We start from the raw sequence: 24,246 nt of genomic DNA, 5'->3' as shown, positions 1-24,246 counted from the left end.
TCGTTAAAGGCGTCACTTATGCCAATGGTATAGAGCCGAGGGTAATGAGCTCGATGCTGGAAGCAGACTAAATAGCAGGCATGAACACGCAGAAAGGTGTGCTTGAATCCACTGCTGAAAATCTTCTCGTTAGTTGTGATTAGAAGTGTAGAGAGAAGGTTACCATCTCAGGCATTTCCCATGTCGTCAGTGTTAAACCAGGGTGGTGGTTCTGACGTAGCATTCCTACCATAGCTACTAAAATGTAGAGCCCTGAAAACGGAGCAAGGTGCTTGCTCATAGTTGAGTGGTGTGTATGTGTGTCAGAGACTTCCTATTAGGATTTTAAAAGTCTGTATGGAAGTAATACTGGGCTGCGTCTCGTCCTCTATCAGAGAAGTCTCAACGATTGGTGGTGGTGATGTCTCTGGGGTTACTGAGCTGCAGTCTGTAAGCGATCGCTGGGTCTGAATCGGACCATGAAATCTGTATGTCTGTTTCTATATTAGACTACTTCAGTTTCTTTTTCTTGTTCTTCCTTTCCTTGGATGTAGAGGAAGGTGTTGACAAATCCTCGGTCTGAGTAATCTTATTGACTCGTTCTAGAGTGACTGTTGTAGCTTCTGTAGTCCTGATGACACGTGTTGAGTTTTCAACAGTCTTCTTAATTCTAAAACTTTCAGAGAGTTCGAAGATGGAGACGAAGCAGTAATTGAGTTCTAGGCAGGCTCAGAAGTTTTGTCTGTCTTTGAAGTTTCAGCAGGTGTTGTTGTTTCTGACAGCATCAGTATTCATCTCTTCTCATCTTCATTGTTTCATTCAGATACACATACTTCATTTTGAACTGATTAGCATGGTTGAAATGTTAATATCGAGTAGACCTATTTGCAACTATCTTTCAGGATTCAGTTGTACTTCCTTCCTCGGTGATTATCTGGTCGAATTCTAGGTGATTGCTGGCTAATTTGTCTCATTGATTATAGCATTATTTCTTTGAAACCATCTGGCATTGGTGGTTTCTCCCCAGTATAATATTTTGTGGTGTAGCAATTATTGTGTAATATTTTGAGTTTGTTATCTACGGCATTACACCAGGCAGCCAATGCTTACTTCATTATAGGTATATATAATCACTGGCTACAGTCAATGAAGGGATTGGTGAGCACTTTGTTTTGAATGAAAATTATTAATGATTTTTTTGTTTGAATATAAATGAGGCGATAAAATTTAGATGATCAGATAGTTTTAGCAATTTTTTGCTTTTCACTTGTATTTTCTGCAAACTAATCTTCATGAAAAAATCTTGATTGTCATGAATAAAGAATTAATTTGATTTTTAGAAGAAAGCATGTGTTTTTACAAAATTTTTATATTTTGTTGCATATAAAAACGGATGAGAGATTTTCGAGGAAACTCGACGACATTTGAAGCAATATGTCAGATTTAAGATAATTTTATGCTCTCAAAGAAATTGAGATTTTTTGAGGATAGCTATTGACGTTTGAGGATTCTGTTCCAGTTGGAGGACGTCTGCTCATTTTACCTATATACGCTATTTCCACAAGCAAGTTTAAACTTTTTTGGTAAACCTAAGATTTCTTAAACCGGTTTTTCAAGCGTTTAAGCTTTCTTAACTTGTTAGTAGAAACAGGACATCAGAGGACATGCATTATTAATAACAATATCCACGTGATGTACAAAGTTAATCATCATACGCTTGAATTCCAGCCTGAGCCGGAGTTATATTTTCGCGACAATGCGTGACAGGAGAATCGAAGATGTAAAATAAAGCATTAGATCTCTTTTTACTCATCATGCGCCTGGTGTCAGGTCTTGGGTAAATAGGGCGTCACATTCTATTGAGCATGCTAGCCTGTATGTGTATGTTAATAAGTAAATATAATACATACTGCTAAATTTTTGAAAGATAAAGACTTTTTATTTTATAAAGAAAAATCGAACAAGCTGAATCGAAACTCTGCTGCACGCGCTTGCGCGTGTTATACCTGCGTAAAACACTCAAATAACGACTCACGTATCGCACCTGCTGCATAACCAGAACAGTACAATCCATACACAACTAGTCATTCACACAAGATCAACACAAAGATTGAAGCCACAACTCCTGTTCTTAATTAAAAGCTTAGTGTTTTTGATATAGAAGAACATTGCATTCTACTAATCTGACGCACATACCGCATCAGCCACTCAAAATCTCTATCATCAACTTTGAAATAAATCATGACAGTCGTCAGTGTGATCAAAATCTAAGTCATATTTGAAAGGTCAACAACACCACACGATTGTTAACCTTAACTGTGGATTTCAGGACCATCCAGAGATCTTGACTTGTTGTGTGAGTTTAAGATAGAAAGAAAAAAATGCAAGATTTTAATACCATATGGTTGTTAATCATATGAATCAATTTCCTGATAACGTTTTGTTTTATTGGAATACTAACACGAAGTTATAGATTTTTCTTTAGTTCTAAGTATTTGTTGTTTTTTACCATTGTTGGAGTATTATCTACCCAAGCAAGAAAATAAAGTCCAATCTCTCAGTATCTATCTTAAATTTTCTAATGGTAAATTTATTTACTCATATTATCCATAAAAGTTATAAATTTTGAAGTTTCTTCGAAAGTTTTTGTCTCATTATATCTATTCTCTGCTATAAATTACTGATTTCTTAATGTTGCTACCACTTTCAGAGGAAAATGTTTGGTTTGTTTATCTTAAAATTTTGACAAAATAGTTCACACAGCTATTTCAAAGTTCATGTTTATTGTAGTACTACAATCAAGTTATATTCTTCACGTTTTGACCTTAGTATTTGTAATTTGTGTTTACAAATTGATGTAGCTATTTGTGAACAAGTTTCTAAAAAGTTAAATATGTGTTCTGTAGTAAATTTTCTGAATGATTTCTTAAACATTCCACAAATTATTTACACTTTTTAATGTGAGTGATTAGTGTGCACATTTTTCATATTATATAGAACGTATAATATTGCATAAATAATATCATAATTGCAAATGAAATTGCTGACTAAGTTATGCAACATTTTAAAATTGAGTTATAATAGATCGCAAGAAATATTATGTAATTTAAACTTTTCCAAAATAGTATATTTTGAAGTTATTTTAATTAAAAAAATTACAATAAGCTTTTTTTAATTTTGTAGTACTAAAATATTATAATATTTATTGGATACTGATTTTTGGAATCTTAATTTTTTGTTAATAGTTTTTTCCTATTTGGTGGATGAAAATTAATATAGCATCCAATTTTAAAAAGACTATTTTCGAATCATAGTGAAAGTTCACATGAAAGTGCATTGAAGTTAGTGATTTTTTAATGTGTTATAGTTAACTGAAATACATATTTCTAGTGTTTAAGGCGAAACTAAATATACTAACTTCTTGCAGTTATTTTCTTTTAAAGAAATGTATTGTGTATATGACAAAATATTTAAAAGAATAAAATGTTATCGGTATTAATGGCATGATTATAAATCTCGATTGTAGTTGTAGTTTTAAAACTGTTTTTTGTCTTTTAATAAGACCATGTGTGTAAAGATGTAGATGTGACATAATTAAACGGGTGTAGTCAGGACCTGATGTAGAAATCTGGTTTATAAGCACATAATTGGTTGTAATTTTAAGCAAAATTTGCACCATTGCTAACAAGATGTTTTTCAGTTAATTGTACCATGTAAATTATGAGACTAGTATGTTTGAGCTAATTTTTCTATTTATTATAACCTTTGACTCTATTAGATAATTCTTTAGGGAAAAAAGAATAATAAATAAATGTTTGTTACATGTAAAGGCCCTCAAATATGTAGAGGCCCTAGTGCTTGATTTTAAGGCTTTTTAGGTCTTGAAAAACTCTGCGTTTCGATTCGTGTTCTGTTCTAATTGGACAGAAAATAATCATGCTAAGCTATTCACATACCCTTGCATGACTAATCATAGAACAATTTTTTACATTCTTATTGGTGCAACAATAGGTGAAAGAACTAGTGTTGACTTCATATATATTGTGTAGGATTGGTGAAAATAATTTTTTTATAAGCCTAACCCACATGTGTGTTTTCAGAGAAATTCTGACTTCTTAACATGTTTCTTAGCTAAATTGGTGTTTAAAATATATTTTATTTTTCTTACACATGTATAGAGATTTAAGGTTTTAATAATTTTTTATAATATTAATAGTTTCCTACTATTAGAGTATCATTTATGGGGTTCACACCTGTATGGCGACAATTGTCATCAAATGTTCTACGAATTTCACCAGAATCATGTGCATAGCTACTAGCTTGCTGTCTTGAAATGTATTTAGGTTTTACAAAATCTTTTTTTCTTTCTTAACTTAAATCTTCAATCATTATGAGGTATTATGTTGAAACCTAAATAGTTTTTGTGTGTTATAATGGCATTTAATGATTTTTGATCTTTACTGTAATATGAATTATGTATTATAAAGTTGGATTTTTTTCTTCTCAAGTTTGTCTTATATAGAATTTTGGAAAGTTAAATAAATACCTAGGAAGTCCTATTGGACCACTACTCATACAAGTAGTAACACTTATGAGATGTTTAAGAAAGATGTGATATTCTATTTTCCTTTTGTTTTTGAAAATAATATAATCTAGTAAAATGCTCTAGCAAAAAAGCGAAATAGTCTATTTTTCGTTTTAGTATTTTTAGATCATTTTGTAGCATTTTGGCTACATTATTACTTGTGGTTAAAAATTATTACGGTACATTGTTACTGTTAATAAATAGCCTGCCAATAAAAATAAATACAAGGAGTTTATAACCACCAAGAGAAAACTAAGACAAAGAAAGGATTAATGCTGTCAGACAAAACATTTATTCAAATCTCTGTTAGAGATACATATTAAGAATTAGTTATATGTTGCATCTTAGAACACTCTTCAACCCACCCTAAGCTTCACCTGACAGATCGGAAGAAGATAGAAAGCAAGTTCTTGTTAATATGCGCTATGTTTGTGCTTAGACTGTTCTCATGGCCTTGTGACCTTTGTTTAGGCTATACCATCATGAACGTTTTGCTTAAAAACATTCACAGAAACCGTGCACATAATATACTGCATATTTATAAATGTTTTCTAAGTTAAAAAATGTGTGTCATATAATTCCTTCTCTTACATAAGCTAACATGTGGTGTTTGTTGCTTTCTAATTGTTTACTTTTTTTCTCTTTAAACGAAAATATTTAGAGGAAAAAATTTTATATAATTTGTTCATTGCCTAACATTGTAAAATTTTCCATTTTAGTTCTTCATAGAAAATATTCTAGAAATTGCAGATTCTAAAACTAAAAAGTCCAAGAAGTCTAAAAAAATGGAGAAGATTGAAAAGGTAAATATTTTTACTTTTATGCATTGAAAATATTTATCATAATGTGTAAGTGTAATATTTATTATTATTGTTGTTATCCTATTGGTTTTGGTATTCATCTGATTTTAGAATGTATCTTGATAATTATATAATGTACTCTTAAGACAAGGTTGTTTATATCCGGGGTTGTGGAATACTCAAATATGTTTCGCATAAACTCTACCCATTGCTTATTTCAGGATTTTGTTTTTTTAAGAGATTAATTATTCTGTCTCTAAACTCCCAGAGTAAATCTTGCTAAATTAACTTGCTACAGTTTCTAAACAAAGTAATTTGTTAGAATTTATTAAATGCATAATAAAACAGAAGGGGCCTGCCTTTCCTTTTAATAGGTACTACAGATCTTTGAACTTTTGATTGATGTAATTCATTGGGTTACAGTTTTGCTGTATAATCTCTCTTAGAAATCTTTTTGTTTATACTAGAAAAATACTTATGCAAAGGTGTGCTTTTCACATTTTTCTATTTAACATTTTCGCAATTTATTCAACCTAAATCCATTTTGATGTACCATCTGTCCATAGCGCATGAAAGCGCCAATCATTTTACATGTTTAATGAAGTGCTAGCGAGTCTGCATGTACGTCTACTGAACTGGGTTCGGTGAGATTATTGCACGCTCACTTACAAAATGCAACTCTGTTGCGTGAGAGTGCAATATGTGACGTGAGAGTGCAATAATCTCAATTTAGAAGTCAATAATCTCAAAGATATTCTCAATTTCAGGCTTCATTTTCCACCCTCTAATATCACACCAAAAAATCTTTTGATCATTTTATAATGGCTAATATAATCACGAAAAGAGTTCTTTGTCAGAAACTAGTTATTTTATCATGATCATACAAAATCTTTGAGAATTATTTTGGCTTTTTGTTAATGTATATAGTGCTTGAAAAGTAAGTACTTTAAAGGTGCTTATTTTTTGTTAAAAGACTTGGCTAGCAACCTGAAATAAATACCTTTTCTGCTTGCACTGTAAAAAAAAAAAAAAAAAATTATAAATAATGTAAAAAACAATATGTGTTGATAAATTTGCTACTATTATGGTGATTTCAGCTCAGACTGCTATCGCAAAAAAAAGTCTTTCAAAAAAGAATATAAATTACTGAATGTTTTAAAAATAAGTACACTCTTTAGGTAAAAACGAACTCAAAAGTTTGAATATCCTGGGTCTTTTAGACCTGTAGCTTTCTAAGTCTAGCACAATCACTGTCAGAGTAATATAGTTTTTAGAAAAAAAGTTTTATCACAAAAATTTAAATTATTCACAGAAATACATAATAGAAAATTTTCAACAAAATAATTAATCAAGTTAGAAATTTCAATTTGATCATAGATTTTTAAAAGCTTAGAATAGAAAATAAATAGTTTCTTGGTAAAAAAATGGTGTTTATTGGGGAAAAATAAATTAAAAATAACAAGTAGTGTTGGTAAAACTTCTAATGAAAATTTTAAATTTGTTTTTTGATACAGTGTCCATTATGTTGTGAAGAGTTGGACCCTGACGACTTGAATTTCTTGCCATGTCCTTGTGGTTATAAGGTAATACCAACGTTTATTCTCAATGCTTCTTTGTTTACTTCCTGTTCCTGTATTTTGTTTTCCTCTTGGTATTTCACATTATGTTTACTATATTTTAAAGATTTTTTTTTTAAGTTATGTTAAATACAAAGGAAAACTAGTTTAACAGATGTTTGCAATTTTAGATTGGATTAAGTTTTTTGCTAATTTGTAATGTACTTTTTTTATTTGTTGTCTTTACCTTTAATTTTATTTTTAGTAAGTATGGAATCAGAGTTTTGGCAAGTATTTATGGTCCAATACAGCTCTAAACTGTATAAATTACTTAACCATGCAAAACCTATTATAATTCTGAAAATAACTAAATTAATCTTGCTCCAACTTTAATCTCTATTTAGGTTTTAACTAGATTAGATTTTTTTTTTCATTATATGCTATGTTCAAAGCAGGGTTGGCAAGGTTTAATACAAAATGGATTAATCCATGGTTTAAACCGTCCTGTCCAAAACTGCCTTAAACTGTCCAAAACCCTTTTACTCAAATTATGTCACAATTTTATCTGAACAATATGTAAAAGGTAAAATAAACATAAAACTAATAACATATTGATAATTAAATCTACTGGAGAATATTTGTTTTTAAAAGTATAATGTTTTATTAATATTGTTTGACTCTTCAATTTAAACATTAAACAAAGGAAGATTAATCAGTAATCAAGTTCAATTGGTCCTCTCATTCAATAGTACATAACTGAAGTTTGACCTTGCCATACAGGTTAAGCTATTAGGGACTAAGTGCTTGGTTAGTCATAAACAGGTTTATTTATCTATAGTACTATTCAAGAATACTTTTATTTCATTCATGTTTGATTCTTTTAGCATAGTGGTGATATATCACCAGTGTCAGTAACTGAAAACAATGTTATACCCTTCAAAACTGTTAATTCATTTTTCAGTCATTTTGTATTTCCAATTAACTAATCCAATAAACTAATATATTTAGATTTAAAAACATTTTTTTTTAACAGATGTCTTTTTTATATCATCCTGTGATGCAGAAATTATAAAAAAATTTAAAAAAAATATTGTGAAAAGTAAAAGGTTAATTTTTAAACAAATTTAGTATTTTTTTTAAAATTATTATTATTACTCAATATTACATTATTTATCCTTATGCAAAAACATTATTAGTATAAAAAACATATTTATTTAGATATTCACTTTTGTTGTTCAATGAATTGTGGGGCTTCAAAAAATATAAACCTTTTCCTATTATATTATATTATTTTTCTTTAATAAGTTAAAAGTAAATTGTATAAAAAATATCAAATATTTATTGATACATGTAATTATTATGTGTACAATGGTTACACCTATAGAATTTTTACCTTTTACTAAAGTTCAAGGTTTTGGACACTTTAAGACAGTTTTATCCAGTTTAAGACAGTAAAACCCACACGTCCTGTCCAAAACCAGTTAGGACGTCCAAAACGCCAACCCTGATTCAAAGTAACTGTATACATATTGATTTTAAGGAAATCTGAGTTTTGGACTGTAGATTTATGGTTCAAAACTGTAGATCAATTATCAAAACATCTAAAAAATAATTCTAACGGTAATTAACTTTTCTTGCTCCAAATGTAACCACTATTTGGTTATTACTTATGAAGAAAGTAATATCTATCTATGTTTTTTATCTTTTAGTTTTAAATATAATTTTTTATTTTGCTTTAAACTTGAAATCCTAAAGCTTATTAAATTTTTTAGTGTTAAATATGAGTGGTTTGCATGATTAAAATTCAAAGCAAATAAAGTTAGTTGCAGGGTATCTACGCACTTGGAAAGTCATAAAAAATCATGGAAAGTCATGAATTTCGGTATTGAACAAAATTTGTCGTGAAATGTCATGATTTTTACTATTTTTTTAAAAAAAATCATGGATTTAGGTCTCCGAAAAATCTAATTTTTAAAATGGAATCTCCCTCCCCCCAATTTCATCCTGTTCCAAATATCTGAATTTCTAACAAAATCACCACTCAGTATATCATTTCTAGATCGAATTATCCTTTAAACTCTCTTCTGTGATTTAAGAATTTTTATTTTTTTTAAATTTTATCAATTTAAAATTCTAGTTGACGCAAATCAGTGATTGGCGAATATTTTTTATTTCAAAATGAACAGAAAAATCAGGAGTATTTCTTTCCTTTCTGATGAACAAGAAAAGTATCTTTAGAATATAATTCTGCATGAAAAAAAAAATTTTACTTATGTATTTTTTTCAGCTATTTTATTGTTTCAACTCTTTCCTTACTCTGTTTTTTAAGTTTAAAATCTATAAATATGAAGATGAAGAGTATAATAGTTTTGGTTATGCCTATTTTGAATAATGTTATTATAATGCTTTTTTAAATTTATTGTTGCGTTTTTGTTGGAGAAAATAGCAACTTCGTTAAGTCATGAAAAATTCTTAGAATTAGTCATGGAAAATCATGAAAAGTCATGAATTTGAAAATCTAAAATGTAGCAGATACCCTGTAGTTGGTATGTCTCATGTATTCAGAAATTGTAATTTTGATGATGCAATTTTCAATATTTTTTAAAAATGTAGGTTTGTCTTTTCTGTTGGAATACTATAAGAACTAATGAAAATGATCCGAAATGTCCCCTGTGTAGAAGAGTAAGTTAACTTGTTTTTCATTATCTTTATAGTTCTTCTCTTTGTACTATATCAAATGAATCTATCTTTTCAGGTATTTTTATTCAATAATATAACTATAGAAAATGTGTGCTTTGTTGACATTATTTTAATTTAATATTTAATTTTTGAGGGTTATTTGCATATTGAAATTTATCAGATGAGCACAAAAAAGATGAAAAAATGCTTTTTGAAGCTTATTTGGAAGATCAGATGTTAAAAATTATTATTTTTTGAGGGAATCTGTTTAAAAAATCTGTTTTTAAATATTTAATAGTACAGTAGAGAGCCGATTATCCGGGACCATCGCTATTCCGGATAACTGATTTTTCCGGTTTTCTGAATCGCTACAAAAAGCCGTTTTTTTAATGTTAAACCCAACTAAAAAAAATAATATTTGGAAATAATCTTAAAAATAAGAAAAAACAATGAAGTAATACACCAATGATTATTTCTGAAATGATGGTAAGGTAAACATCTTTCAAAAAAGAAAGAAAAATCAATCTTATGAGGGGGAAAAAATTTAAAAATTGCAGGAAAATTTATCGAATTTCGTTCCGGTTTTCTGATTTCCGGATAACGGGTTCTGTTCTGTGTTGATTTTAAATTTAAACCAAGTCTTCTAAAATTAGTTTAGTATCAGTCTCCTATATATTATTGATAATGTTAATTTATACAGTACACTCTCGATTATCCGTGCGCGGATAATCCGTGCTCATTCCGGAGTCACACAAAAAATATAAAGAGAAACATTTTCAAGATTAAAAGAAATTGATTCATGAAGTTATAACACTACCAAATTTTTGGAAGCAATATTCATTTTTGGATTGCAGTATATGGAACATCAGCAGAATGGTCAAAGGTAAAATCGTCTATGTTATCACGATCTTGGAGAAAGATGATACCGCTTGATGAACAATCCTCTTCAGATGTTCAAGAAAAATATGATAACAGTATTCTCGAACAAGCAAAAAAAATCGAAGGTTTTGACATTCTTGATGAAGAAAATTTAGAAGATTGGTTTCAAAGTGATGCATGTGAGCCTGGCATCCAGTATTTGACTGATGAAGACATCGTTATGCTGTTAAATCAAATAGTGATGATAGTAACTGATGCAGAAGTTGTAGTAAATGAATGAAATATAATTTCTCATTCTGCTGCTCTGTTGAATCTTTATTAGATTTGATTACGGTGACATTACTGCGGTTCGTAAAATATGTGGATCGATATATGGAGAAGATGCATTACACATTTTTTAATAAGGAAAATTCCTAGTTTGATGTTATGCATGCAAATGTCAGTAATTTTTATATTTTTTTGTACTGATATTGAATTTTTCTTTAATAAAAGGAGTTTTCGGATTATCCGTGTTTTTTGATTGTCCGTGCGACCTGTCCCGGTGATTAACCCGGATAATGGGAGTGCACTGTATTTACATTAAGGGAAAAATTATATCTAAAATTAATTTTGGGCAGATATTTTAATAAAAGCAAGTCAGGTTTATTATGAACACTATGTCATTCATGTTGATGATGGGAAAACTTTGCTTAATGAGTTTTTTTTTTAATCGGAGTAATTTTATGCAGATTTAAAAATATTTTGTTATCAGTTCCACTAAATGAAATATTTGTGTTTCCCCATATTTAATTTTCACCTTATTGCAGGATACTAAATGTAAGAAATAATATTTTTATTTTCCTACAGACCTATTCAGAAAATCCTGCAAAATTTGAGCCACTTTCTGCTGAACAGTATGTATTTCATTAGTTTTAATTGCAGTTTATTTTATTGCTTACTGAGTGTATCCCAAGAAATTATAGTAAATTTATTATGTATAAGGAAATGTGCGTCTTTCGGGCCTACTAAACTAAATAGTGAAATTTCTCTGATTTTGACGTATGAGAATATCTTCCTATAACAGAATAACAGGTATTTAAGAATCTTCATAAGCAAAATATCTAGGTTTCATACATGTGCAAGGATCTGTTCAGGGAAAATTTACTACCGTTGAGCGTAACCTTCACAAATTCCACTTAGGAAAACACAAGATACTTTTTAAAAAAAAGCATGTTTTAAGATTCTCCGCCTCTTAAATTTTTTTTTGTATCCCTATAAAAAATATATATATAAATACCAAAGTTTTTTTTAAATGAAGCAACGAGGTTCTCTCTCTATAAACTATACAGGAAATCAAAATTTGAACATGATTCTAAACATTCAAACATTATCTTTAGCTTTATTGTAAATTTTAACAGACCTTTATTTTTTTATGAAAAATTTTTTCCCCTATGAAACTTTTTTCTCTGTGACCTAGTCGAAAATGTTCAAATAATGAAAATAACTTTTATATCTAGTACTGTTAATAGCAAGTTGAAATTTAACTATGGACAATAGATTTTTAAATTTGGATACAATTTTAAGCTCGAAATTTTACAATAGCAAAATTATTTTTCAATATATGGGGAAAAATATATAGAAATTTACCAGTCATAAATGATTTTTATTTGTAGGGACAATTTTTGAAAATAATTTCTTATTTTACCATATTTTGGATTTATTTTTTAATGTAACTTTTAATTTTCACAAATTATGTCTAAATTGTCACAAAGGTAGCTCTTAAAAAAAAACCTAGACAGACCCCTGATGTGATTCTTCTGCCAATTTACATAATTTTCCTATTCGTTTTTAAAAAAAATTCTGCCATCCACTTTTCATCTAGGTTTTGTCAAAGTTCATTGCTGACATGGCAATATTTTCTTTAATTGTTCCTACACTTTCATAGCACTTGCCCTGATTGATCGCATATCTATAACTGCAAACTCTTCGTCATTTTCAGAAACTTTCTGCATTCGCACCCCATTTTCTGCCTTTCTGCAGTGAACCTCGAACCTGTTCTGAAAATACTTTCAAATTTTGTAATTATTTAGATTTACTACTGTATACATGTGTGAGGATGGGTTCTCATTGTCTTGTTCAGACAATAACATCTTGAATTTTCACTGTTCTTCAGCCTGATCGATGTTATATATCTTTAATAAATGATTAAATGCTATGCATGCGATTGTACAAATAAAAAGGATCATATTTTTACCCTATTTTAGATCAATTTGTAATGAAACACTATATTACACTTATGGATCCATTATATTCTAATGACTATACTGTTGATTTTTTTAATGAGTTATAAAAATTGAAAAAAGGGTAAAATCTTATGCATTTTAAGTAATATCTTCGCCATTTTTATAGTGAATATTTCATATCTGAAAAAAATGTCAGTTGCATGTATATTATGCTCTTTAGGCAGTGTGAACACTTAGATTTTCTTGTTTGGCTTCTTTTCTGTAATAAACTGCGTTCATTGTATACACTTTGCTTCACTCTTAGTGTCAGGCATCAGCCAATTCTATTCAGTATTACCTTGTCGTCACCCAATAAGAGACGCCATGCGTTTTATAACCACTGTTTACTTTCATATTTGATGCATGTGCTAGATCTGTTTTGATTTCATCAAAGAAAGGATGATCTGAGGAAAAGATAATGCGTTTGTTACTTATTTAGGGTTGATTCTAGCATAACTTTACATTTAATAAATTAGCAACATAAAGAATACATATAAGTATTTCTGTATGAAAATTTTGTACAGTATTTAAATATTTTGTAAAAACTAAAAGCATTTCAAACAGTGCATAATACAAATGATCTTATAAAGCAATAAAAGCTAATATATCAAAATTATGTTGATATTGAAATATTTAAAAAAAAAATAACCATTAAAATTTTTCTGATTGTTTTAAAAAAAGATAAAATTCGAAATTTATATTCAAAATACTAGTTAATGTGTTGATTAATAAATGTTTTAAAATCTGCTCTGTCTTACGTCTTTTATTTTTAAGTCAACTTACTCTTTCAAAGTATTTGAGGAACTTTATTTCTTCAAATTATAAGTTTTCAGTCAATTTATTGTTAGAATAATCACATATTTTAACAATGTGGTGCTTGTTTAATTTGCTTCGTAATTAACATACTTGAAAAATATTTATAAAAAAATTTCAATGTATAGATATGTTTTTATTTATTGTATTTCATTTATGCAGGATCATTAAGGTAAAGAATAATTTTTCAATTCATTATTATAGAAATATATGCATTCATATTACTCCTTCATCCTGCTCTACAGCAATTAAAGTACAATGCTGTGCAGCAGCAGCTGTACTGAGTACTTTTGATGCAAATTCATGACTGCCAACTCTACTGATTTAATTAAAATTCTCCTGGTTTTTGTACAATTTTAAAAAATTCCTTAAAATTGAATAAGTTTCCTAAAAAAACTCCTATTGAAATAGCATTTTTGCACTGATTATTGCTTGCTTGAATATTTATATATGTATTACAACTACATAATGAAGCTAGTCTCACTTATAGAAATCAGCTTAAATCATTTTTTGTTCTAAAATGTTTAATTTTTTTTCATTCAGAGCTCCCTTTATAAATTAATTAATCTCTGATGAATTAAATGTTTATTAACTATTCAGTATTATGAGTAAACAATACATATTATTTCAAGTTCATTTATCATCAATCATTACTGTAAAATATTGCAGTTTTTTTATTTTGATGACCATAAAAACCACTAAAATTTCCTCTGTGTAAAATATATAGTACATTATGCAGCAATTATCATGAAATTTATATTTCGTAAAATCTACTGGATTTTTTCCTACCCATGTTGGCAATTTGTTTTGCAATAATAACTTAATTTATTATTCCATTTAATCTCAGTTCTTTAAAGTTTTATGAAGTAGAAGTATTTTACCAGTACTTTACAATTGTCAAATTGTTAATTATTTTTTTTCATTTGTAGATTACAAAAATTAAAAAATAAAAAAAAGCTAGAAGATGTAAAAAAGAAACAAAAATTAGCTGAAGACAGAAAGCTGCTTGCTGATGTCAGGTAAGTTCTTTAACAAATAATTTATGTGCTTATCTTATTCTAAAAGGATACTTTTTTTTCTCCTGGGAATGTATTTTATTTGAGATTTTCCTTTCAATTTGTTTTATCCATGGGAACAGCTAGAATAAAATGAATAAAATAATTTGTTTATTCTTCATAATATCATCGATAAATGCACAGATTAAGCATATTCTTAATACAAAAAAAAAAATTTAAAAAAAAATATGTCTTCTGTCTGTCATGTTTCTGCATGTATTATAACATTTCTATTAATTAAGGAACATATTCACAACACAAACAGTCCTTAAGTATAAGCTCTTGCATATATTTAGATTAGTATGAATGCTTACTAAATTATTGCCATACATATTCAGGTGTAATACTTTGCTAATTCAAGTAAAAGGTGTTTGGATGAATATCATCTGCATTCATATATTAAATACAATCATTCTAAAAACTGTATGAAATTATTACTTATTTTTATGCAAAGGATAAATGAAGCAATAAAATTATCGTTTTTGCAGTATGATAAGATAGTTTTTTTTTTTTTAGTCAAAAATCATTACAGACAGAAAAAAGTGTATTATAATTAATAATAATTTTTTTTAGCTGTTTTCTAAAAAAAAAAGATAAAATAAACATACAGCCAAAAACAATTTGAAAGGAACATTTAAAGTATATGTCCATAATATTACAACAAATTTATATTGACTAATACAAGCCATTTTTTTGAAATTTAAAAAATAGGTTCGAAAGTTTATATTAATAAATAGATTTTTTGTAAGGTTACAAAATATAAATTAATTTAAAATTTCATTAACCAACAGAAACATTGGATTCATTCAAATATAAAATAAGTTTTTATGCAGGAAAGGGGTTTGTTAAATGCTTATGTTTCAGAAAAGAGAAAGGATTATGAGCTATGTTTGCATAAGAGGCACAAAAATACCCTTATTTTCGGAATATTTTAAAATTTACTTTAAAAAATTGGAATGAAATTACGCTAGGAAAATTTCAAATAAAATTATTGCAAAGTTGGGGCAAAAAAAGTAGAGAAAAAATTTTCTTTAAAGAATTCCAGAAATCCAGTAAAACATACTTACGAAATATTTGAATGACTCTTTTATAGAATACAAATTTTTTTAATGAAGCACATTCAAAATGTTGCAGGTAAAGCAGACATTTTCATTTAACTCAAATGATACAAAGGCAGTGGTCAGGGTGTAGGAAGGTTAAAGCTTATGATTAGTATCATACAAAATTTGCCCTATATTTTTTTTGTATTTAAATAAAATACCACAGTTCAATGCACATAGTTAAATTTTTAAAAGACAATAGCTAATTCTATTTCCTTACTATAAACAAGAGCTGTTTGCTTCAGCTTTTATTCAGGATGAATTATCTAAATTTCACAGCTTTACTCTAAAGCATAAAATACATTTTAAACACCATATGCTTAGTAACAAAATAAGTAATAAAATAGGCTGTTTTTTTTTTATTTATTTATTTATTTATATTGTGATTTATATTATAGACATAATAAACAAAATGTTCAAAATTTATACCATTTTAGAAATACTTTTGTTTGTTTTAATTTATTAACGCAGCCTCTTGCAAACATTTCTTATAAGTTGATTAAGAAGTAAAACACTTATTGTTAGTTAATAGTGTGTAAAAAATTAATTCTTCAAAAAAATATTCTTCAAAATATAAATGTTCAAAATTTAAAATACATCTAAATAAAATATTTTCTAAGAATACAAAATATAGATTTTTTGAAAAATAGCTTTGGATAATCACAGAGTATGGATCTAACATCTTTACGCTTATTTTTTTTTATATTAAACAAAGTCAGCAACAAATTATGTAGGATGGACTTAAGGTTGTGTTCAGGTTTACTTTTGGAGGTCCAACCTCCCTCGAGATCAAAGAATTTTAATTCTTCATTCTAATTTATATAATTTCTGTTAAAATGAATTTTTACTGACAAAAAGTAGGATATACTAGAGGGCTCAACCCCCTGCTTGCTATCACTAGCCAACCCCAACTCCTAAGCAGTGCTCGTTTTACTGAAATTTATGATGCAATAAATATGACTTTTTTACTACCTGACTTAACCCCCCGCGTACGGCTTCCACGATTTGAGCGGGGTATCTGCTTCGTTCCCCACTACAGGTAACAGGGAAAAAGAAATTTTTTCCCTGATTTCAATACGGATCCCGCCATTTCCCCGTGTACGACCATCATCCAAAACCATCATCTGATGCTTATTTTCGCTACTAGGTGGCACTAGAGGGTTCGGGAATTTCGCAAATTATATAGAAAAATTCATTGAAGGAAGATAGTAACACCTACTTTTTAATATAGTAACCAGTAGATTGATGTTTTAACGTTGCATTTTATATCATACTTATAATTTTTGATATTTAGTGGTGAAAAAATCACTTAAAATGAAAAATACTAAACTGAAAGTAACTTAAAAATCGCCCCGTATTTCAGGACCAGAAAGTATAAAAACTGAGCTAAACGTGGAGAGTTAATAGAATTTCTCACTGTCTTTTGAAAGTGATAAATCTGCCACACTAACTCTATTTGCATTTCCCTCACATTGACCCATCAGGGAGTGCAATCAAATGCCTGGTATCGTATTGGCCGTCACTTCAAGATGATTAAAACAAAAATCAATATCTTAAGCTAAATAAAATTCTTTTGACAATTAGTGTTAGCCTCACAAAGCAAAAGCACTGGACAGAAGAAGCAGAGTAGCAGATCTCTGTAATTGTTTATGCTTCATAAATTAATCATTTTCCCCCCTAATAACTGAACCCCCCCCCCCCCCCCCGAATTTGAGTGAGAACCTTGTTTAAATGCATTAAACTCATTGATGGTTCTGCTGGTAAAAAGTTTTATTTTAAACTGCAGTGTTCTCCGCTTAGCAAAACCGGTTTTGGGAAATAAAAAGTCAAGGATAAACATTATCCTAATTTCGCCCGTTTGTTAAACCGCCAGTAGGTTAAATAGAGCAAATTATTAAATACTTCTTTCTAGTTTGCCTTTTTTAAAAGTTGTCTAATCTATGCAGACTGTTTCAAAAATGCCCTGATAATTTTGAAAAATGTTTTGATTTTTCTTTGACATAGTCTGAAGCCAGAATTGAAGTCAAATCTTAATATTTTATTTATACTTTACTGCACGTTGCAATTTTACGAATTTTTAACATATACTCACTTATGATTTCGATGATAAACAAGAATTATTTTTTTCTCTTCTTACAATTTATGTCTAATTTTAGTCTTTTATTGCTCTCCTTCAATTAAACAGTTTTTCAAGCTTATACTTTTCTCTTTCATTTTAGAGTTGTAAGAAAGAACCTTATATTTGTAAATGAATTACCTCTGAATTTTAGTAAAGATCCCAAATCATACCAAAGGTTTTTAAGTATATTCAAGCAAGCTGGTCATGTAAAGAAAGTATCTGTATTAAACTCATCAAAAAACTATGCAGGTCAAAAAGTAAGTGATCTTTCTTCTGTTGTTTAATGTGTACTATTAAGAGTATTTAAAATTATTCTGTATTGATAAAGTTTGGAAAATAAAAAAGTCCAGATTCTTTTAAGTTTTTTTCCCTACTTCTAAGGATGAGAAAATTGTTCTGCAACTGTTTTTCAATTATACTTATTAGCCAAATTTATAATTGTTTAAATATGAATTTTTATTGCTGAAGATATCTAAGTTTCAGATTTTTATGATTTTTCCCCACTTATCGTCTTATGAATTAAAACTGTAACATAATAGCTTTTAAGAAGTGTAATAAGTTTTACATTTTTATTATAATTCCATTTGTCTCATTTTTAAGTAAAATGTATCACTTATAAAATAGTAAATGGAAGGAATCTTATAAGAACCTTAATAAATTTGTTTTCACTGGTAACTTTTAAAATGCTCTACTTTCTCTTTACTACTTAATTGTTAGTGTCTTTGTTATTTGATAATGAAACATGTTTTATGATATTGTTACAAGAGAGTTGAATTCTAATTCTTTTCAGCAGAAATAAATTATTTTGAGTTGTTCCAAAAATTTTATATATATATTATGTAAAGCTATATGTATTAGTTAACTTTCATGTTTTTTAAAGTGTACAGATGCAGGATCATTAATGAGCTGTATATTTGTTAATGATACTGTAATGTTTATTTTTAAGCATCATTATGCAATATTGCCTTGTGCCACAATGCATGTTAAAGAACAAACTCTATGTGCAGTGCATCCATATTCTCTGGAAAGAAGAAAACCATGCGATTCTCTAGGAATTTGAAAATACCACTGGGAGACCTAGAATTTTATATTCTATAGTTTGTCTAAAGTAGGAACTCCCCGTGCCATTCGTCCGGACTCATGGTGGTGACAATGGTAATGAGGTATAACTATTCTAAGTAGGGGCATGGGGTCACAGGCTCGGATAGGCGAGAGAAAGGGAATCTTTTTCTTTTGTCTATTGTGTTAGCCCTGAGTGAAGAGAAACTACTCTCCCTGAAATCTGCTATTCTTGTTTCCATAGTACCAGGCGGCCTCAGAATTTGTGGCGGGGGAGTTCTTGCAGTAGACAAACTATAGAAATTCTTGGAGTGAAAAAAAAATTATTTTAATTTTTTTTAAATGCATTGAATTTTTGAGAAAAATAAGATTTTTATTTTAAAAGCTATTAATAGTTATACTTAATTACAGTCATTAGTTGACTGCTGTCATGATTTTAATATATTTTTGTAGATTAATTCCTTTAAGATATTTCGGTCTATTGTATTGCTATTATGAAGTTAAAATTCATTTGTTGTTATGAATAAATAGTTTTACTCCATTCTCTGATTTTAGTTTATCAATTTATTGTAATTTAGCTTTATTTCAGCTTTTAACCTTTTCACTACTGGCATTTCAGGAGTACTGACCCAAAAGAGTGACCCTATTCAATTTGTAAAATGAAGTGAGAATTAATTTGGCTTCTCAACTCAGGAGTAATGTGACCCACCTTGACCTTATGAGAATTATTTTTAATTCGCAACTCAGAAGTTATGTGACGAACCTTGTACTAAATGAGAATTATTTTTGGTTCCCAATGTAGAAGCCAAAAGATCCACCTCATTCCACCCACTTGGTAATATTCTGAAAGAAACCTGACCATAACAAGCTAAAAGAAGAATTTTGATAATATGCAAAATAAAAATCCTATGATATACTATTTTGTAGTTATTAGAATTAAAGAATATTTTTAGAGACATGGAATTTGCCAAGGTGTCAGGGAGCAGTATTTTTCCACTCTGAAAATTTTTGTTAGGACCATATTGTAAAACTTTTACAATATGTTGGGGGGGGGAATGTTTCTTTCTTCTTTAGTGTGTTTATGGTTGTGGTTTCCTTCCAGTGATAATTCAAAATTGGTTTGATTTCTTTTATTTTATTTTTTAAAATTGTTCATTTTTCAAAAATGTATACCAGCATCTGGGAATTGTAAATGTCAAAGTGTTATATTGTAAATAAAATTTGCAAATGTATAATCAAGAGTTTTTATTGTTGCAGTTAATTATTGATTTGTAGACTTGAAAAGACTAAATAGTTAAAGTATCCTGATTCCCCCCCCCCCCAAAAAAAAAAAATTTGTTTCTTTAAGTGAATGATCAAAAGTTTTTAACAGTATATAACCTCATTAAGTTTTTTTTATTTGAAAATTATTAATTAATGTTATTCATATAATTTTGTTTCTTCTTAGTTAAGTTTTTAGCAAACTAATTCTAAGTTTTTAAGGAAATAGAAAACAGCATACTGTTTTAAATTGTTTCTGCTATCTTAATTAATACTTAATTATAGGGATGGTAGTCGTCCTCATATTCCTGATCCTATATTTTTCTTTCTTTCGATACTTGATAAAAGGTTTTGCACTGCATAAAAATTGGCACATTTTCATCATTCTACAAGTTGAATATTTAGTTACTAAGTAGGATTGATTTATTTCAGTTATTTAGTATTATGGAAAATTAGTTTATTATTAAAATTAATAGCAATATTATTGAAGTAATTTGTTTCGGAATTAATCTTTATAATTAAGTTTCATTTGAGCTGAAACATGTCTGTTTCATTTAAAAAAAAATGACCTCTTTAATTTGAGTTATCAAGTACCACATTCAATTTAGATCCAGGAAATATTCCCATGTTGCAACACTGCTCCAAGTAATTAGTATTAAATAGTTTTTATTTATTTATTTGGAAAAAAATCTGGATTTTAATTTTATTTTGCTTTCTTACTAATTGGCTTGTCACAAAATTACTGAACTTTTTTATATTTAATTAAAAAGAAATAAAATCTGAATTAATTTAATGTTATAAAATGTTTATAATATTTAGAGAAAATCATTCTTAGAACTAAAAATAAAAAAGAAATCAAGGAATGTAAAATTTAATTTTCATTAATCACTTCTAGCAACCTTTTATTTATTCTCATCAATTTTTTATTTTATTTTTGATTGTGTTCTGGGGTCTGTCTAGGTTTTTCTGAAAGGTACCTATATTGTGAAAATTTAGGCATAATTTGTGAAAAATTAAAAATTATATTAAAAAATCACCACAAAAACATGGTAAAAATATAGACTTATCATTTCTTAAGGGATACAAAAATAAAATTTTAAGAAAAAGTATTTTGTGAAACTACCGTTTTTGCTAAAGTTGAATTTGTGAAATTACCGTTTACGCTAAAGTTGAATTTGTGAAAATACCATTTTACCTAAAATTGAATTTGTGAAGGTACCGCTAAACGGTAGTAAATTCGGCCTGGACAGATCCCTGGTGTTTATTTTGTGTGTACTTCAAGGGGAAAGTTGTTCCTAATAAGTAAAAAAAGGTCTTTGTATAATGTTTACCGAATCCTCGTACGTATGAACTTTAATGAAGAGTTTTAGGACATATGTTTATTTACGTTCAACGTTAAGTGAACATCATTGTAAAATAATTTTGTTCCAGAAGTTGTCTTCATTGTTTCAACAGTTATTCCTCTCAATTGCACAAGGAAGACCAAGAAGTTCTTCCTTTTGATGATGGATAATGTTTAATTATAAAAGAGAATAGATCTTGGTAAGTAGGTCAATATCTAAACAACTTCAGAATTTGAATCAGAAACCAAAATAAATTTATTTATGGTGGATTGCTGGTCACAAAAAAAGCTGCCGTAAATAATTTTTTCAAAAAATTATGAATGTGTTTCTGAACAATTATTTCAAAAGAACAAAAAAGAATTCATGAAGACGAAAAATTTGAATAATTCAGTTGTTGAATTTTTCTTAGATTTGCATTATATTTCATTTCAATTTCATAAGTTTAATAAGTACATACAACAATAATTATTTGTTAAATACATTTCAAGATACTGGAGATCAATTTTTTGTTGAAATTTGCCAAAAGAAAAGACAATGCTGCTGGATTATCATGATGCATTTTATGTGTGAATAGCAACAATGAAATAAAACTGTAATGTATATACAAGTTGTTTGAAGCATTAGAACCTATAAAATGGTATTGATTATTCATTTATGAAAAAAAAATAGCATTTAAGTTGAAGATGTTGCAGGAAGAATTATGAAATCAAAATAAACTTTGAAATATATCATGCCATTTTGAATTTTCTATTCATATGAAGTAGAAGAGTGGTGCTTAGAAAATCCTGAACCATAGTTTTCTACTGTTATGGGAAAAAAAGAAATTTTAGTGTAAATGACTGTGTTTGCCACAATTGTTTTTAACCCTAGATAGCTAAACATTTATCAAATAAATGCATACTTTTTGATAATTTTGTTGGAATGTTACTATTGCACTAGAACATCTTAGAAGTTTACAAAAATTAAATTTAAAATGTTTTTGAGTCTTTCAAGCTTGGCTAACATTCTTAAATTTTTAAATTATGAAACTTCTTTCATTTGTATTTATAGTCATTTATGCAAATTGTTTATTCATAATCTTCCAGTCAAATAATTTAATTACAGAGTAACACTGATTTGGCTTTAGTTATCTAGGGTTAATTATATGAAGGACAATGTAACTTGTACTCTTAATTTTGTTAAAGTTTTGGTAAGTCATGAATTAGTCAGTGATACTAATTTTTAGTATAAGTAATTAGATTTTCTCATGGTTGATTAATTGAAATTGTTGTAATTGTCATAAGTAGAGACTTAAAGATTGAGAGTGTTAATAGTTATAATTTTTGTCATAGCTTTTCTGTTTATAAATTACCAGTTGTGAGCAAGTTAACGAGTGAATACTATAACTCATAATTTTAAAATGTGGGGTGGGGATTTACTGGTATTAGGTCTAGGTAATGCATTGGAAAATATCGTTGTTTTGCAATCATCCCCAATCCGATGTTTGAAATGACATATTTTTCGAAGCATCATAAATTATGATGTACCTGTTATGTGTAGTGTGTTTCCTGATGCATTGTAGGCATCGATGTCTGCATGTATGATGAAGAGTATTGTTCCACTGGTTTTAGACACATGTGAAAAGCGAATCTTTCTTTTTATAGATGTTGTCTCAATGTGCATTTTAATTTTGATATAATTACTTAATTAGAGACATAGTCTGTGGAAGGCTAATTTCTGCCGCATGTCATTTACCTGCTCTAGTTGTTCTGCTTTATTTTATTTTTAAAATGTTATGTCACTGATGTGATTTATTAATTTTTTTAGGGAATGAAAACAAATTGTTGATAACTAGACAAATTTATAGCATTTTGTTAGGTAATTGAAAATTAAGTTTATTACAAAAATCAGACAAAAAGTGCATTAATTTTAAATTTATTCAATACCCAAATTTATATCATTGATATAACAAAATATCACAATGCCAAATTAATTAAAAAAGCCAATTTTTAATATCTCCCAGTTCTAGTGGGCTACTGGGTATATTTTCAAAATTCTATCTTGTAAACCAAAATATTTCTTGATCAACTAATAAATAACAATTTAAGTTGTTATTAAAGTTTATTCTATTTTTGACAGTTTAAATTATTATTATGTGAGAAAAATATCTTGCAAAATTGCAATGTTCTGAAATTAATTATTTTGCTTTCCCTTTTTATTGCACTGTTAGAAAGTTGTATAAATAACCTTCTAGATCATCATACAGTATACTATTTATGATTAATTCAATATTTCCTTTTAATAACTTTGTTAAAATTTTAAGTAAATACTAAGTTTTATTAATTATATTTCATTGGATTTTTATATTGAAGGATTTATGTGTGTTTCATTATTTAAAGTACATTTGCAAGGTCATTTGTTGTTTTTTAAAATAATTTTTTTTTGAAAGTTTATTTCATTTGTAAGTAGTAAGATGATGAAAAATTATCCTTTGATTAGTGTTGAGAATTTATTATCATTTGAATTAAAACTCAGCAAATTTTTGGTTGAAAACTCTTCATGACGTTTGGTACCATTTGAATAAGTTGATTTATATTGAAATAAAAGTTGCAATTCGTTGATATTGACTTCATTTAATTATTGTTTTAAAGGAAATCCTGTCATCAAAAATATTATTGTCCCATACAATGATAACAAGATTAATCCATTTTATGAGGATATTATAAAAAGCATAAACTCCCTTTTGGTATGAGCAGATGAGATAAAACGAAACTGAGAT

General features: G+C 28.2%; 1 protein-coding gene across 2 annotated transcripts in view; it reads left to right on the top strand.

Annotated features, from left to right (window-relative positions):
- The first annotated feature begins 2,297 nt into the window (after window positions 1-2,297).
- LOC107450683 (uncharacterized) overlaps window positions 2,298-24,246 on the top strand; it is a 45,273-nt gene continuing 23,324 nt past the window's right edge. For both annotated transcript variants that reach the window (XM_087163479.1, XM_087163480.1), the window contains exons 1-7: window positions 2,298-2,563; window positions 5,284-5,367; window positions 6,879-6,947; window positions 9,534-9,602; window positions 11,325-11,371; window positions 14,482-14,571; window positions 17,927-18,083. In XM_087163479.1, the coding sequence (XP_087019605.1) occupies window positions 2,561-2,563; window positions 5,284-5,367; window positions 6,879-6,947; window positions 9,534-9,602; window positions 11,325-11,371; window positions 14,482-14,571; window positions 17,927-18,083 (519 nt within the window). In that variant the 5' untranslated portion in view covers window positions 2,298-2,560. The remainder of the gene's footprint in view (window positions 2,564-5,283; window positions 5,368-6,878; window positions 6,948-9,533; window positions 9,603-11,324; window positions 11,372-14,481; window positions 14,572-17,926; window positions 18,084-24,246) is intronic.

The sequence above is a fragment of the Parasteatoda tepidariorum genome, chromosome 5 (genome assembly GCF_982258835.1).
Source record: "Parasteatoda tepidariorum strain Cologne lab strain chromosome 5, Ptep-v5.0, whole genome shotgun sequence".
NCBI classification, from domain to species: Eukaryota; Metazoa; Arthropoda; class Arachnida; order Araneae; family Theridiidae; genus Parasteatoda; species Parasteatoda tepidariorum.
The sequence above is the reverse complement of the archived record's forward strand: the minus strand, read 5'-3'. Positions and strand labels throughout refer to the sequence as shown.